Below are 18,328 nucleotides of genomic sequence, written 5' to 3'. Positions count from 1 at the left end.
TTTTGAGCGTTGTGTCGAGAGAAACGAAACATTGCTGTAATATATAACATACGACCTATAACGTCAGGGACGGGATGAGGTTAGTAGGAGCTACAGGGACGGCGCCAGACGGCCTGCCGCCCATCTTTTTTACGTGTGCAAAAGAAAAAAAGGAGTCGACATTAATAAGAGGGAGAAAATAGAAGAAATTAGTAAAAGGGAGAGATCTCGGCTGTGTGCCCATATATAGCATGATATAGTTCGACTTATATTTCAATTTATGTGTCCCTTTTTTAATCAAGGAAAAATCGTCCTGCCCCTACACTCTTAAGACGTTCGGTTACATACTGTCCACACAACAATTGGTTTAAAAACAATTTCTAACTCTGGGTAGTTTTCATCCAATACTGTGGTTAATGTAGTTTTCACCAAAGCATACATGTACATTATTGGTTTAAAACTACCCAGAATCGGAAAAAGTTTTAATGTATGGACAGTATGTTGCCCAACATTTTTAAGAGAGAGTTGTCAAAATATTCTTGCACCGCCCCTGACACCCCACCCACTCTCCCTAACACCCCCCCCCCTTGATTCTCGTCAAGTAATTCGAATCCCCATTTGATACATGACCTAATGTCACAAGTCCTGAGACCAAATTTATGATGCCCGGATATGTTGAAAAATTGCGCAACGACATTGCCGAAGGGCATATCAGACCCAAATTGCTTAAAAAAAACAAACTTTCATCTCCTAAAATTGATCGAATTTAACCAAGGGCGGATCGAGGATTTTCCCTACAAAAATTTGTCAAGGAAAAAAAAATGTCAGTTTCAAAAGGGGGGGGGTACAAATTTTGATAATGGCTCTCAAGGGGGGGGGCACGGGCCGGCTGTGCCCCTCCCCCTCTGGATCCGCCACTGATTTTAACATTATGCTTCAAAAAAAGTTATTGCTTGTATTTGGCCCAAAAAAGTATTAAATAAACTTTGAAATACAAAAGAAATTAACAAAACAATAAAATATATTAAAATAATTGTAAAACTTTTTTTTATTTGTAATAGTTAGCGATGGTATAAAAAATTATGACATAAAAAGAACGTTATTTAGTGAATTAGAGCAAAAAAAAAACAAAAAAAAAACCCGGCCTGGTTAGGCTTAAATGTTTCGCTTATTTCTATAAACAGTTAAGCGGCCATCAAGGTCAGTATGCAAATGAAGAAGCCGATTTTTTATACAGATGAAACAACGATGCTTCATCTATTGAGGATTAAATATTGAAAAAGCACTGGCGGATCGGGGGGGGGGGCAAAGCCGGCCCGTGCCCCCCCCTTGAGAGGCACAGTCAAAATTTGTAATGTAAAATGCCATTAAAACAAAAGTGTGCCCCCCTTTGAAAGTGAATACTCTTTTTGTCATTTTTTTGGTGGATGAATGCCCTTTTTCGTCAATTTTTTTCGTGGACGAAATGGCCTTGAATGTTTTTTTCTTTTCAAAATGTTCCTTGGGAAAATTTACCACCCTTTTGAAAATTCCTGGATCCGCCCTTGATAAGGAACTCAAACCACATCTACAGATTTAATTTTTAAATCCTTTTTTATGTTCCCTGAGGAAACAAAATTTTACATAATGAAGAAATATTCAACTTTATGATCACATAACCAAAGAAAATTTGTGACATTTTTTTCTCATTTGCTCTCTATTTATGATGGCCACAATCCTTGTTTGTGCCAATAAGCATAAATCATACATGTCAAAGCCTTTCAACACAAAAGAATAATTACAATATCAAGACATCTTCAGGATTCATGGCAAACTTTATTACTCTCGTTGAAGGGAAATATACCGACTTCACACAAGAAAGAAAAATTCCCAAAGAAAGAAGTTCAGTAGAACAGCATAACAACTGATTAAAAGGACAATTATTGTTCTCTCTACAAATCAAAGTTATTCACACCTAAATTTAGAACTCTCAAATATCTTTGTAAAAAGAAAATCATTTGAGAAAACCGCAAGAATGGAAATTTACCCTCCATCATAGGCCTATTGTTACAGAACCGTGTTAAAATTACTTAACGCAATATAATAAGGTAAATTATGCCTTTTTTCAGAAGTGTTGACTTGTTTGAGACAGATGATAAACGTTGCAGACATATATTGGTGCTTTATGTGGATGAACAAGAAAATGCATGAATACTGAGATGAATGAACGAAAGTGTGAACATGTTACGAATAGACGAGATCGATGGAGACTGAAAAAAATGAATTTCTTCCTTACGTTAGGTAAACGGAGTTACCATGGTTACGGTGAATATAAGATAGAAATATATCAGATAATTCCTGTTACGTTATTGCATGAACCAACAATATACTTAACGTTATATCACTACCAATTACGTCACAATTCAAAGTATATATTGAACATCACAGATACATTAGTATGTACAGTATACATGGGATAATAATAATATCGAAAGAAAACATTCAAAATTGATTTAACTACTTCATCACATCTGGCTTTGTCATATTATATATCGTAGAATAACACTCACACGATCAAAGATTTAATCTACATAACACTTCAAAAATAAAACAAAATGAAAAAAAAAGATTAAATTGAAAGCACTGCACGCACAGTTACAACTACAATCAACGAATGTCCCAAGTGCTAAAAACGCAAGATAATTACAATTTTTACTAAAACAGGGTGTATCATGCATCATATATCACACTGGTATGTGCAGGCTAGTGGGAACAAGGGTATGATTACTATCATTATCAAAGTATTATTTTTACTATTCAAGACTTTTTTGGCAATACGTCTGTGAGATAATAAAAATATAATGTGATTTGATTTGAATACAAATACTTTTCCCTTCCGATTCGAAGGGAAGGGTGCAATTATGTAAAGTAGTATGGCAGATATGTCTGAATTATTAACCAACATCAACCCCCCCACCATCTTAATATAGAGAGAAAGGGAACAAGATTTTAGGTCACATGACATGACCTCATAATACATGTGAGAGGAGGGTGACGGACAAATAAAGACAAATATTTGTTGTCAAAGTAATTCTTATGTCAACCCCCATTCTTTTACATTCTCTAAATTGAATTGTGCCAAATAAAAAAATCATCAGCATGGCAACCAGGCAATAAACAATGCTATTGACCTATCATGGATGCAATATACAATGCTATTGACCCGGTCATGGATGCCATCTTGAATGATGCACTATCTCCTGGGCAGACTGGATTTCCATTTGAACCAATACAACCAGAAACAGTCTCAAGGATCTAATAATGTGCAACATAAGTCCCCTAATGAATGCATTTTACGTTGATGGCATCTTGATGGTATTCATTTTGATGGTATACATCTTGAAGGTGTTCAATTTTGATGGTGTCCATTTTGATAGTATCCATTTTGATGGTATTCATTTCGATGGAATTCATTTTGATTGTATTCATTTTTATGGTATTTAACAGATGACTATTTTCATGGTATTCATTTTGATGGCATTTCACTGTCAGTACTCAAGACGAATCCCGAATATTTCCAAATCTGGAAGCAATAAGTTTGTTTCCTGCAGATATCAAAAATTGTGTTATTGGGTGGCAGAAGTTAATAGAACTGGAATTGAGTTAAAGACGAATTTCTATTTCTTGTGTTTTATCATAGAAATCTGTCATAATATATAGAAAAACAGATATGTCAGCTGGAAAATGATTAATTTCAACATTATCCAGTGGTTTCTACAAGCCCTAATATTAATAAAACAAATGGGACCTATGTTAAACCAGAATTTTGTACAACAAACATTGTACCAAATTTCCTGGAAACACTTCGATTAGGGACAAAAAAATACCTCCCACTGCGTCACTGAGAGATTTTTTTAGAAATTTAAAGAAAACTAATTTGCCAACCTGCCGTAATATTTAAACAATAAAAACTTTGCATATTCAAATGCTGATTGTTTTTTGACCAATTTTGAAAAAGCAAAGTCGCACTTACACCATATAAAGGTCGGCTCACCAAAGGAGACAGAAACCACTCAAGAATGCTGGAACAAATTGTGATTAAGAGATATAAATTTGACTGACATTGAATTTTGTTGTAACCAAGAATAGAACAATGTATGTAATATCTCTCCTCCTGAAGGGCAAACATATCACAATGAACAATTATGATTCCGCATGTTGTTACATATTCTGCAAAGATTTTAGAGGAAAGTCAGGCTGATGTCTAATAGTAATGAATACATGTATGAAATGCAATCAAAATATCCACCAATGAATACTTAAGACTGTGATTATTGACAATTTGGCACCAACAAATTGGGACTCCTTTACCCCGGGGATGTTGACCAATGTTTTGGATGGCGGGGGCAGAAAGTAAAAATTACCAAAACATAAACAAAATTTGAATGTTTATCATTATTTTTATGCCAAGTTCAATTATTTTTCAATGTTTTTAAAACTGTTATTCGCATTGCATATTATAAATTTAGGGGTTTCAATGTTGTAAAAATCATAGGGGGGGGGGACAAATTGAAATTGTTGCCCCCATATTATCATGGGTCCCCCCATGCATCTGCTTCATCTACATATGAAAAAATCAAATGGGGTAATCTAAAGATATTATTCACACAAGAAAGATGAATCACTGCAATGGTAATGTGCAACTGGGAAAGATACTGTATGAGAAGTGATATATTTATTACCAATGCCCTTGAAGCTTCAGACACAATTTATGACATAAAAATGTATGATCTCCCTATTTCATCTCACGAGTAGTGATATATTGTTTTGTCCTACACTTTCAGCACCAAACACCACCTTATTTCTTATTTCATGAGTTGTGATATATATTTTTAGTGCTCCACTTTCAGCACCAACCACCATTTTACAAAAAAAATGACATATGACATGTGCTTCTTGATGCTATATTGAATGTGATCTTATAATTTCTACTATTGACCTAACGGCTCAAAATACCTCATAATAGATATCACTGCATAGTAATATAACTTTTGTTATTACCCTCTCAGTTAAAATTCCATGCCACAATATCGATATCATTGTATGAGATGCGATATCCGTATTTTCTGGAAAGAAAATAGTGCAATAGTATTGACTGATACCCCTTTTGTAAGAAAGACTGGTCATCAGCACAAACTGTCACTCCTGTATCCAAACTGAAATGGAGAGTTTTAGTCTGGATAAGACAGGAGTGACTCCAATTTAAACTCATTCTTGGAAAAGCCAATATTGCCGCATATTCAATACTGATTTCCTTCCAAATTCCTACCATCGTTGAAAGAGAATGTTGTAGACTCTATCCATATGTCATAAGCTCTGTCATACGCAATTTCAGATATCAATTATGTAGTGAGGGACAGATTGTGTGGTTTTAACTCGAGTGTTGGTGATGTGCTAAGATAACAGATCAGATTGCCTAACCTAGCGCCAGCATGAAGTAAGTTGCAAGGAATGCTACCGATCGGGGCAATGCCATAGGGGACAGGGGGCGCCCCTTCACTAATGATGATTTTTGTTTGTGTGTCCAGTAGGGGAAAACAAGAAAAAAGGGAGAAAAAGATATCTCTGCACAACTGTAACACAGTTGAGAATATCAAATAGGATATCTTGCTGCCCCCCCCCCATCAAATTTGAAACACCACTTGGTTGATAGTCAAATGTTGATTTTTTTTTACATTATTTGTGGGTTTTGATGACAAATAACAGTGATCAGATAAGATTTATATCCACTCAAAAATTTAGTTTAGCAATTTGTGAGTTTTGAAGACAAATAAAATTGATCAGATAAGATTTTTATCCACTCAAAAATTTAGTTTAGCAATTACTATACCTACTGCATCAATATACATACACATGGACCTTTATTCTACATAGAAACACACTGTTCCCAATATGAATAAATTAAATACTAGTTGATCATCAGGGATTGCATGCAAATATATTGAAAATACTGAACTCTGATCTAGGAAAATAAGGACACCATGCTTAGAAAACTGTATTTACAATGATAGACACAAAAATACAATTATATATTTGATGCTACACATCCAACACAAAAGATATTATATACAACACAAATGAATAATAAATACGTATCATTACTGTTAAATGGACAGAGTACTAAAATAACTTGAAAACATGATGTAATTATTGAAAGGCCACTGACCCTTAACAAAGTTTTAATGAAAAACATTATTTATTGCATTAATTAAAGACCAGAAATAGAATATTGCATAAAAATAATTTAAAGGAGAATATAGAAGAGAGTACATGAAGATAAATATTAGATTACAACAATTTAATTGCAAACACACCTAATTTGTTTTGAATTGTGTATAAAAGAGCCTCCCAACTCTCCCCTGCCCCCCCCCCCCAAAAAAAGGAAAGAAAGTATGATCATATGAAAAACAATCGGCACATAGCACATTTCCAATATATCATCAATCCAACATCTACAGGTCAAGCTTACACAGAAGAAATGAAGGTTCATAATGCAGAAAAAAGATGGAACCAAAAGTTGAAGGATTTCTCAAAATTCTTGCACATGAATAACAAACAGAAAATACTTCACACTTGAGAATGAGATGCTTCAGTGAAATGGAGAGGGCGATGCAGTTATCTGACAATAAAACTGAGGACTTGAATATGTCTGTGAAATTTGTAATGTCATAATAGATTGTATGATAGAATACTATACCACATGGTGCAGATATACTGATAATGTAAAGATTTTGAGTTATCAGACCAACCCCATCCCTCCCCCTAAGAAAAAAAATCTACATCTACATGCCTACACTAGTTCAACACACCATTTTATTCAATCCTTTCTTTGCAGAGAATGAGTTGTTTGAATGTAACATTACTTGAAGTATTAATCTCCAAGCAAAAGGTGCAAGTCAGAACCTCTCCGGAAGAAAAAGGGGTTTGCATATGAAAGAGTCATGTTTACCTTCACATACTGTAACAATGTCCCATATGTCAAATACCAGTTCAAAAGAAAATGATTTTTTTTGTTCTTTGAAGTACTTCATCATGGCTTCAGGACGATTGTAACAAGCACCACTTTTTAAGAAATTATAGCTCCCTGGTAAAATCAGATGAATATTCAAAATTACCATTTAGTGATTAGAAATCAAAATACAAAATATTTCTTTCCCTGAAAATGCGTTTTCTGAGAGAGACTAGATCCTGAAAATGCGTTTTCTGAGATGACAATACATGCTACTACTGAAAAGTTTTGATGCTACAATAATTCTATGCGAAGTGTTTTGTTTTGAAAAAGACTTTAGAGAATTTCTACATCAAATTAAAAGCTCAATGCATTTAAACTTAAAGTACAACACATTTTAGCTGTCAACTAACTTAATATTAAAAAAATATGGGGAAGGACTAAAATCACACTCAAAATTCAATACCACAAGATTGCAACTAGCCAATAAAACAAGTTAAAAGAAAAGCGTTCTAAAGAATTAGTCTTGAAATTATCTACAAGTATACTCCTTCTAATTAAAAAAAAATATTGTGATATATTGTGACACACTTTGATTGGAACTTAATCAAATATGAGGCACACCATGATCCCCTAAATATTTATATCTATGTAAATGATATGAAAATAGGACATCATTCACACATGCAAATAATTCACAAGAATATTTGAAGATACATCCTGGGGGGTGTTTCACAAAATTTAGGTATGACTTAGAGTCACACTTAAATGCCAGCGTGTACATAATATGCAACGCGCAATCTTATTGATCAATACGCAGGAAAGCACGACCACTTGGCATGATCTGACCATGGAGCTATAGCTCTATGATCTGACCAATGCGGTCATGTCTTTCATACCGTGCGCAACTAGGAATTTAAGTGCGGCTCTAAGTCATACTTAAAACTTTGTGAAACACCCCCTGGCGAGGCAACTTATCCAATGTCTGTGTGCCATAACTTTTAGCAGGGATCCCGCTATAAGGATACTGTGCATCATTTCATAGCAGATTTCTGACAGTCCGCATTGTTTCATCTCTGGTGACCATGATGATTTGTAATGAAAAACTTCTCACAGGATTCCCTGGGGGAAGGACTTGGCTCTGACTTTGATAAGGTGCCTAACTCCTAACTCTGTTTGATTATGAATAGGTTCCAATTTCTCTATCTCCTATACTATTTTGCCTTGCCAAGTAATGTTTGCCTCCCACACCATATGAATGAAAAGTCAACAAAACTATCTCTCTCATTGAGTATACATTCTTGATTCCAGAAAATCAAAGAGTGCCTTTCCTGAGGGATTATGACATATCACCTTCAAATACTCTTGCAAATTGAAATGCATCTTCATGAGCAAATATTAGCCATGTCTCCTGAATCAAAAAAATAGTTGAGTCTTCGAGAAGACTATTAGTACAAATATAAACAATGATTTTTTCCCCTCTAAACACACATAATTATCAACATCGAAAATTAAATCCAAACACGCATGCTATTCATGGCGTTGGAGCCTAATAAATACAAACAGAGCACTCAGAATATCATATATCTTTTCTATATATATCAACTCATTGCAAAGGTATTGCAGGTGAAAATTGTCTTTTTGTGCAATGAGGGTGCACATCGATGACATTGAGATGACTCTTTTATGGTTTAAAAAATAAATGTTTTTAACTTTGCATCAGATCTGAGTTGATAGGAAATAATATGAAAATGAATATTCACTGCAATGGTATATAAATATAAGTACTTTTCTTGCATATTTCTATATTCTTGATCGCATCATTAATCATGTACATATGTACTTTACCAAAAGTTTTGAATACATCAGTACTTTCTTGAGTTATGATACAAAACATTTGTCCAAAATCTTGATTTAAAAACTGTTGTATCTTTTGGTTCATTTCTATTAAAAAATGATATATATCATGTATTTATACTATTTCTAATAAAATCTAAATATATATCTAGTCAAACAGACAAGGAAACTTACTTCCAGACATCAGCTATTCTTAGATCCATCTAAATTAAGCCAGTAACTGAGCTAAATAGGCAGTTAAACCACAGTAATATCAATTGAGAGAAAGAGAGGGGGGGCATCAACTTTGTAAAAGATTATGATAATAATAATAATATGCAACATTTATATAGTGCTTTAAATATGCTTCTAAGCGCTGCATACTGTTACCACGGCTTTAGCGCGGCTAACCTCAAACAAGAGCATTCAAGGAATTCCTTCCTACCGGGTAACCATTTACTACACCTGGGTGGAGAGTGGCAAATGTAGATAAATGCCTTGCCACAGGACACAAGTGCTGTGGTGGGATTTGAACCCCGGATTGGGTGGGTGTTTCATAAAGCTGTTCGTAAGTTAAGAGCGACTTTAAGAATGACTGTTGAAGCTTTCTTGCGCACTAAATAATCACCAATGAACAATTAATGGTGAATATCACTTACCACAAGAAGGGATCACCAGTTGTTCTTAAAAGTCACTCTTAACTTACAAACAGCTTTACGAAACGGCCCGTGCTCTACCAGTTGGTAATATTAGTATAATATATCAATAAGCTTTGAACATATAACTTGAACTATATAAATGCTGTTCATCATCTATTGGTTACAAGTCCTGTGGCCATTTGAGTTGGGGGTAATGAATAGCAATATAATGAGATGGTATAGGTAAGCATAGTACTGTGTATAAAAAAGAGGCAGAGATCGTTATGAAAATATCCCCTAAAAAGAACGGTCTCTGATTAAAGATTAATCTATTCATTTTATGATGAAAATGGGTGAGCAACGTTGTGTTTGCCGACCAAACTAGACAGAAGTAACATCTCTCTTTACCTATATGGCAAATTGCACAACTTGGCAAAATTCAGACCGCAACAGAACGATGCATTTTCCCAGATGTCTGTGGACTTGTGTGGCTTTTCTCAGAACTTCTCTCACTCATTGGATATACATGTGTTCTCTAAGTCATTCACAGCCTAACCAATTTTCAAGATATTTTTCATCTATTAATGCTTAATTGTGCGACCCTCCAAAATGAAATGGCATATGATCAAAACCGTTATCTAGGAAGAACCATTCATCCTTTAAACATTAGATCCATTTGACTTTATACACGACTGGTGACCTATTCTTTTGAAAAAAAAATTTCACCAGCATCGATTTAGCTCTAAGTATAGGGTCACCAGTCATCCGTAAGTTAAGTCATTAGTAACAAATGAGCAGCTTTAGGAAACTTCCCTGTTCGGTTTCCTGCAAGGATTTACCAATTTGACCCATTTTCTCTTATTCAAAAAATAACCTGTCATACTTGATCACATTTTCAATGTTATTTTTCAAACAGTTTTCTTCTTAAGAAATGTATGTAACAATATTAGTCATGACGTGAAACATTATTATAGCACTAAAAGCAATGTTTCTAAGCGCTGTATACTCCAACCCTAGCTTAAGCATTGTTTCGTATCATAGAACGGCTGGCAATGTACCTTTTCCAGACTCCCCAAAATAATCAAGTAGATATCAGGGATATCTGCACTGAAGGGTCAAACATGTGAGCTTTACAGCCAAATGTTGATCATGATCAAGAAACAAAACATAAAAAATCTTGTTTTCACTGTAATTAAAGATACTCTCAAACAAGCAAAGACATGGATAATCCCAGCATGTCTAGAGAGCTTTCATAACATTTTTGCTCAATTGCTAAAATTTAGTAATTATTCATCCTAAGCATATAGATATCTTGTGAATTTGAAAGTTTATTTATAGATACTGTCTTTTTTTTGATTGAGCACCTTAGAAGTGAAGATGGAGAATACTAAGAAGATATTTATTCAAAAGATAGTTAAAAACTTATTGTTATGGTTATTGCCATGACATCATTCACTGCTTTAGGATTACACTGGCATCACCAATAAATACGAAAATAGATGAAAAAGTATGCTGCCTGAGTCCAAATCCTGAATTCAATATTTTACACATTATTTAATCTCTTTTTGGCAACAATATGTATTCATATTTAGTACTATTATCAAACAAGTAGTATTTACATGTATTTATAAAGCCAAGAAGGAGAATAACTGGTAGCAAACTAATTCCCTTTACACGAACGCTCACTCCTTTTCTCATTTTGTGATAATGATTATGGCTTTTATCAATGAATAAAATTGAAAGGCAAGGGTCCTGTTTGCAGATGGCCTGGGAATTCTCCTGTTGCTTTATGGGTTCTTGCACATCCCCCCACTATTACACAGCTATTAAAATGATTGCAAACTTAGAATTATTTGCAAGACATACGATTGATGTGCACATACTGGTTCTAAGGTGCTTATATGTCCCCATGAGAGTTTAACTTAACTTGAACCCATAGGCCAAACCAACTACATGTGTATGGAAAGCCAAGCAAGCTTTATTTATTTAAATTCAACAATGGAAAGCCATTTGTTGGGTTATAATTCATCATCAATCAGGGGTATGTACTCTTCCTCTCGGCAGGAGATAAAGAAATCTGATTGGCTGGATCCATCCTCCATGCAACACCCATGCAATCTCTCACAAAACTGTGCTTCAATGCACATGTCCTAGATTGAAAATTATGGTGCAGATGGCTGTCCATAATCAAAATTGATTTAAATCACATGATAGAGAAGGCCGATTGGCTAAGTCCATTTAACATGCATACTCCATGCAATCTCTCACAAAACCTTGGATACATGTGTCCTAGATGAAAGATAATGGTGCAGCTGGCTTTCCATCGTTAAAATTGATTTGAATCATGAGATACAGCAAGCTGATTGGCTAAATCCATCCTATATGCAAAACATATGCTTATGTCTGAAAGTTACAGACTTCATATAAGATTTTATTAAAGTTGTTAATTTATCTTCTGGGGTGGTGTTTCACAAAGATTTTTAAGTATGACTTACAGTCGCATTTAAATGCTGACGCATTGATCAATTATGCAGTAGCATGAGTTCTCTTGGTATAATTGGACCAATGAAGTCATGCCTATTATACCGCACACAACTAGGCAATTAAGTGCAACTCTAAGTCATACTTCAATCTTTGTGAAAGTTCTTCCTGGTCTTAACAGACAAACTTCATATCTACATCAGATCAGGACCCTGTGACACAAATGTTGGCAATTGATCACATGACCAATTTTTACAATTGATTGCATTGGCAACAATGTATAATCAATTGTAGAAATCATATATGCGATCAATCACCTAGGCTTGTGATACAGGAACCTAGATCATGCTTCGAAATTCTAAATCAATGGCTTTATGGTTCTTTGCAAACACTGTGATGTTAGAATTAAATTGAGCATTTGAGCACAACACCAAAGAGTGTTAAAAAAGGGTGTTGTCATAATGGTGACACAATACTTGCTCCAGTCTTAATATCTCAGAGGTTACTGGGTTAGAGTTAAGATTTGTGATAGAGTTTTTTTTGTTCAGAATAATGTAAATACATTGATCAGGATTTATTTAGTTTTAGAGTTTATGTTTGGCTTAATACTGATAGATTATGCATCGGAGCCATTGTCGCTGAATCAAATGTCAAGAAACCACAAAAATATCATTAGTTGGTAAAACTGACACCAGTTGGTTTCCCCAACAGGACCAAGCCCTAAGGTGTTAAATTAAACAGACTTTGTATATAACACCAGAGTGATGAATAACCAAAGGTGTTAAAATAACATGTTTGATGTTGAACACTGAATTCAGGGTGTAAACTGACTGGTGTTGTCATCTACATCCATCAATTAACACCACAGTCTCAATACAACACCCAAAGGGTGTTGAACCAGCAAAAGGTGTAACATTAACACCATTTGGGGAAGGATTAACAATGTGAATTTATCACTGGTGTAAGTGACTGGTGTAGTTTTTTTATGTACACCTGACAACATCACAGTTTTTACTGGGATAAGGAATTATATTCCTTCTGATATGCCAAAAGTACCATCCCTAACTGAATGAGACAATACAAAGTAAATACATATGCCATTGCTGACTCTTGAGGATTCATGCTCTTCATCCATGTTGCACAGTTGCATCTGTTTATTTCCCGCTGTGGTCAGTCTGCCACTGTGAGTTGCTATCAGTTATTCTCTGTCCTAACAGTAGAGGGGGCTATACATATATACCATGGCCTAACTGCCTAACTTGGCCAATGCTTTTAGTAATGCTCGATTCTCGTCCTTCACCTGGTCCAATTCATCCTCTGCAGCTTCCAAATCCTATGGAAAAAAATTAAGAAAATGTTAATAGTAGGAGGTTAAAGTCACTTCAATGTCCCACTGCATAAAACTATATGCTCTGAGGCCATTGTTGAATGCAAAAAATGTAAAGCAATAAAGGGAGTCTTTAGAGGGGAGAAAATCCAACTAAGCCCCCTTCCCCTAGCCATGAGATATCAAAGAGAGGCCAAATTTTACTCAGCACCCCCACCCCCTCACTTATTTTTAGCAAGCTCTTTTTTTTTTGGGGGGGGGGTGTAAATATTTGTGAGAATGGTCTCCTAGAATAGTGATAGCCCTTTCTTCCTAGTGTTTTTTTGACATGCCCCCTCCCCCATCATCTTGGACCCACTTCTGACAGAATTTTCTAAGTTTTTCTTGCTTTTACATATAAAATATATACATATCTCAGCAAAATAGAAGTATAATGAATTAAATGCAATAAAATGTTTTATTTATATCCTTCAATTGGTGTGCATGTACAGTACATTAAAAATAAATTTAAAACGTGCATGGATACACATCTAATTACAGGCATACTCTTCAAATTTCTTAAGGTTTCAAAAATAAATATACTTGCATGCACACTGTACAAAATTTAATCACCAATAGTCTGAAAATAAAATCCATAAAAAGTCAGAAATACAGACATGCAGTTATATTTCTTTCCAATAATAACCAATGAATACTGCATTCTGACAATGTGAAAGTGATATAATGTATATTAAAATTGAATGAAGATTACAACATGACAACACTGCAAGGATAATATAATATATAAGAGAGCATTTAAAAATAGTTGTTCATTTATTTTGCCCATTCATGCTCACAGATAGTTCTATAATGCACAGCAATGAAAGCCCAGGGCCATGTCTTATGAAGTGAAGTGTACTTCCAAAGCCCTTTTTACGAAATCTTTATTTGCCGACTAATTATGCCGAAAGCTAAGCATAGATCCTATCAGTAACCTTCTCAAACAATCCATACGCTAAATATAAGCACAACCCTGAAAACCTACACACAAGTACAGCTTTATAGGGTCACATGCTCACTCAGCTTTTGGCATGAAGTCAGCGAACAAGGAAATCGGTAAAGGGGTCTTAAACTAGACTAACAAACACTTGGCTTAAGTAAAGATAATAGCTTGGGGAAATAAAATTCAAAATGAACATTTTTGTTTTACTTGTGTTAGTATCTGGACTTCTTGCTCTAGAATAAGAACCCTTTCCTGCGACTGTTCGAGCTTCCGTTGTAACCTCTTGTTAGATCTCTTCTCTCGATTTAACATCTGATGACATCATCACATCGACGGGGTCAAAGGTCACGGGAGATGGGTACAGGTCATACAACATGCAGAAAACAGTAAGGGGTGCCATGCATGGAGGGAAACAAAATTGGAGTGGAAAATTAAATGACCAGGTGATTTCATGGACACATCAAACAATTATTTCAAGTTTAATGGGTATTCACCCTCATCCATTTCACTGCCATGTAAAAGGTAAATAACATGTTTATTTACAAAACACATAAAAGGGGTAATTTTTCACAATACAGTGAAATGCAGAGCAGCAAACCTGAACGAACATTTCATTACTTAAAAAGCTGAAAATCAGTATTTTGGTGAGGAAATCAATATTTTTGAAGGAATACCATTGGACGACGCATAAAACTGAAACTGAAACTTTGGAAATCAGTATTTTGCATGAACCTATCAGTATTCTGTCCATTTTCAGTACTAAAAAATGAAAATCAGTACTAGAAATTGAAAAAAAAATGTACTGGAAATGGGTATCCAAGTTGCAAAATCAGATATCTGGGGCCTGTTGCATAAAACTCTTTATCTGAGAAAACTGTGGTAAAAACTGAAAACTAAGGTTAGTCTGATATCTGCCATTGACTTTATCACAGGGCAAAAACTCCGGTAAAACAACCTGAGTTTTTTCAGGTAAAAAGTTTTATGCAACGGGCCCGAGGTATACTTTTTAACCATATATACGTAAAAAAAGTATTTACCAGTTCATGAAAAATGAAAATTATTAGCCTTTATTTATGGTGGGGAAAAATATGTATATTAGTTAAGCCTATTCTGAGATCAAAAGATAATTAATTGTTTAGGATCTATTTTTTTAAATTTCATTTCATGCTCATGTCCACCTTCTAATGACAGTGCCTCACCCTGAGAAGTGATTACCAAAAAATGTGCCCCCATTATTATTTCATGAAAAAAGAAGGGGAGGGAAATTTTGTGAAAGGACATGATCATGATCTCATATGATTACAAAATGTTTAAATATAAATTCCTGAATTAAAATTGAACAGGAAAAAAGAATAGCCAGAGTTTTACCGAGGTTCATATTTTTATGTTTATTTGGTTACATAACAAAACCCAGATGACATTTCGACAGAAATATATATTTTCAAGTGGTTTAAATTTTGCCATACATTCAACAAAATTACTTCATATTAATCACAAAATTATTATAATTCTCTCTCTTTCTCTCTCAAAAAACCCTGTATGTATGACATATACTCTTTACATTCAAATGTTAATAAATGTATTCAAAACTACTACAAACATTCCATTCTTGAAAATGCCAAATTTATCACATCAAACCATACACTCAGCAATGTGATCACTAAAATTGCAAAAGTGATTTTAAAAAATCTCTTAGGAAGGGTTAAATGTGATTATTGATATTTCCCTTTCATAATTATAGATTTCATAATTATAAATATAAATATTTTGCAAAATAGAGTTATGCTTTAATTGCAATAAAATCAATATTTTTTTTATTTTACATGGTCGGAGCTCAGGCATATATTACAGCATAACCTGTTGAAATAAAACTAGATAAATAAATAAAGAGCATAAAGCTGGTATTTATTTGGTATCACACATTATAACATGGGGTTGGGTCTTTTGGGAATATGTTTATTTAGGAGGGATAAAAATTAAAACATTGAAATTCTGAATTGCCATATACTATGATCTTTTGAGAATAATGTTTGATGTTAGCCATTTTCAGTCAGTGTTGGACATACAATGAAACAGGAAATATGTATTCAGGCTAATTATGTGTATATATGATATACAATGTATGACAGGCCAAATATGTATGCTGAATCCAAACAATTTGTTAGTAAATTCACAGCAGAATCGAAAAACGAATTTTTCTTATAGATACCAAATATGGAAATAAGATATGAAGAGAATGTACAATCCTTATGTTCGTCGACCACGAGGGCGCTATATAAGATAACACAAGATATTGATGTTGATAACATTGATACAGAGAATATAGAAATTGAGCAGCATTTCAAAGAGGCACACTCTCAATTATTTGGTGTAAACATGATTCCAGGAGCATAACATCTTTATGATTAATTTAAAAATCTAATCCAAAATTTGACTTGTCACTACAGGCCACAGCTAATCAGGATCCATTTCAAATAAAAAAGGAGTCAATTTCAAATCTTCTAAATTCAAATCTAGATCGAAAGAAATAAAAATATTAAACTTTGAATATACAGATAAGACAAGAAAAATTTAACAGATTCATACGGGATAAAAATATAGAAACTTCATGCATAACGACAACAAACAAATTAAAAGGACACTGTATCAAAAGTATTTTCCATTCATTTAGGTCACAAATGGACAAATAACACAGTAAATCATTAATGGTAGAGCCAAAAGGGAAAATTTCAGAATAGTAAGTCAAAATGTTTATTTATGACTGAATGTCTATAATAACTGATTTTCTTCAAATTATGAACCATCCCCCTCCCTCTCCCTTCAATCTTTAACTCCACATATCTGCCAACCGTTAGAAGAGCAGCAATTTGTATTCTGGATTTCCAATATTAATATTTTCCATCAGTTTTTTCAACCCTATTTTCATAATTAATGTGCAATTTTTAACTTGTTTATCCTTGTTTTGGATATTGCTCTCTCAAGGTCAAATTTGAATTTGGAAAAGTGCCACAAAACTGATTATGGAAGGAGAAATTATACAGAAATACTTCAAATAAACAATGTTATTTTAAAATGGAAGTTAAAGAGTGTCATATGATTTGTAGTAAAAGAAATGAAAATGTAATAATCTAATAATTTTCTCCAGCATAAATCCTTCATTGATTTGCCAATCAATACTACTCACTCTTTGGACTTCTTCTGCTGATCTTTCGTCTTCTTCATTATCATCAGCTTCTATCCTCCCTGTTCTACAAAATTCAACAGAAAGAACAGTACAATAAATTTCAAATATGATGTAAAATATCAAAGTTAGAGCGGTATTAAACTTTATTTTCGATTTGGGTGGGTTGGTTGGTGGATGCATGAGAGGATGGGTTTGTGGGTGGGTGGATGCATGGGTGGGTTCATGTGTGGGTGGGTTGGTTGATGCAAGGGTGGGTTGGTTGGTGCATGCACCAGAGGACGGGTTTGTGGGTGGGTTCATGTGTGGGTAGGTTGGTGGATGCATGGATGGAAGGGGTTGGTGGATGCATGGGTGGGTGGGTTGGTGGATGCATGGGTGGGTTGGTTGGTGGATGCAAGGGTGGTTGGGTTGGTTGATGCATGGGTGGGATGGTTGGTGGATGCATGGGTGGGTTGGTTGATGGATGTATGGGTGGGTGGGTTGATGGATGTATGGGTGGGTGGGTTGGTGGGTTGGTGGATGCATGGGTGGGTTGGTTGGTGGATGCATGGGTGGGTTGGTTGGTGGGTACATGGGTGGGTGGTTTGGTGGATGCATGGGTGGGTTGGTTGGTGGATGCATGGGTGGGTGGGTTGGTGGATGCATGGGTGGGATGATTGGTGGATGCATGGGTGGGTTGATGGGTGCATGGGTGGGTGGGTTGGTGGATGCATGGGTGGGTGGGTTGGTGGATGCATGGGTGGGTGGTTTGGTGGATGCATGGGTGGGTGGGTTGGTGGATGCATGGGTGGGTGGGTTGGTGGATGCATGGGTGGGTTGGAGGGTGGATGCATGGGTGGGTGGGTTGGTGGATGCATGGGTGGGTGGGTTGGTGGATGCATGGGTGGGTGGGTTGGTGGATGCATGGGTGGGA

The 18,328-nt window shown here is 35.1% G+C and overlaps 1 protein-coding gene across 2 annotated transcripts in view; it reads right to left on the bottom strand.

Moving 5' to 3' along the window:
• Nucleotides 1-12,890: 12,890 nt before the first annotated feature.
• The window catches only part of LOC121406043 (oleosin GRP-17-like), a 64,653-nt gene continuing 59,215 nt past the window's right edge, over nt 12,891-18,328 (bottom strand). The window contains exons 5-7 of one of the 2 annotated variants that reach the window (XM_041597050.1): nt 17,416-17,479; nt 14,439-14,543; nt 12,891-13,255 (exon numbers count right to left, since the gene is read on the bottom strand). In XM_041597050.1, coding sequence (XP_041452984.1) covers nt 13,169-13,255; nt 14,439-14,543; nt 17,416-17,479 — 256 coding nt within the window. In that variant the 3' untranslated portion in view covers nt 12,891-13,168. Of the gene's footprint in view, nt 13,256-14,438; nt 14,544-16,440; nt 16,503-17,415; nt 17,480-18,328 lie in introns of both variants that reach the window. The other variant, XM_041597051.1, reaches the window with a different exon arrangement.

Source organism: Lytechinus variegatus, chromosome 19, assembly GCF_018143015.1.
Source record: "Lytechinus variegatus isolate NC3 chromosome 19, Lvar_3.0, whole genome shotgun sequence".
NCBI lineage: Eukaryota > Metazoa > Echinodermata > Echinoidea > Temnopleuroida > Toxopneustidae > Lytechinus > Lytechinus variegatus.
Note: the sequence above shows the minus strand (reverse complement) of the source record. Positions and strands in the feature narration are given on the sequence as shown.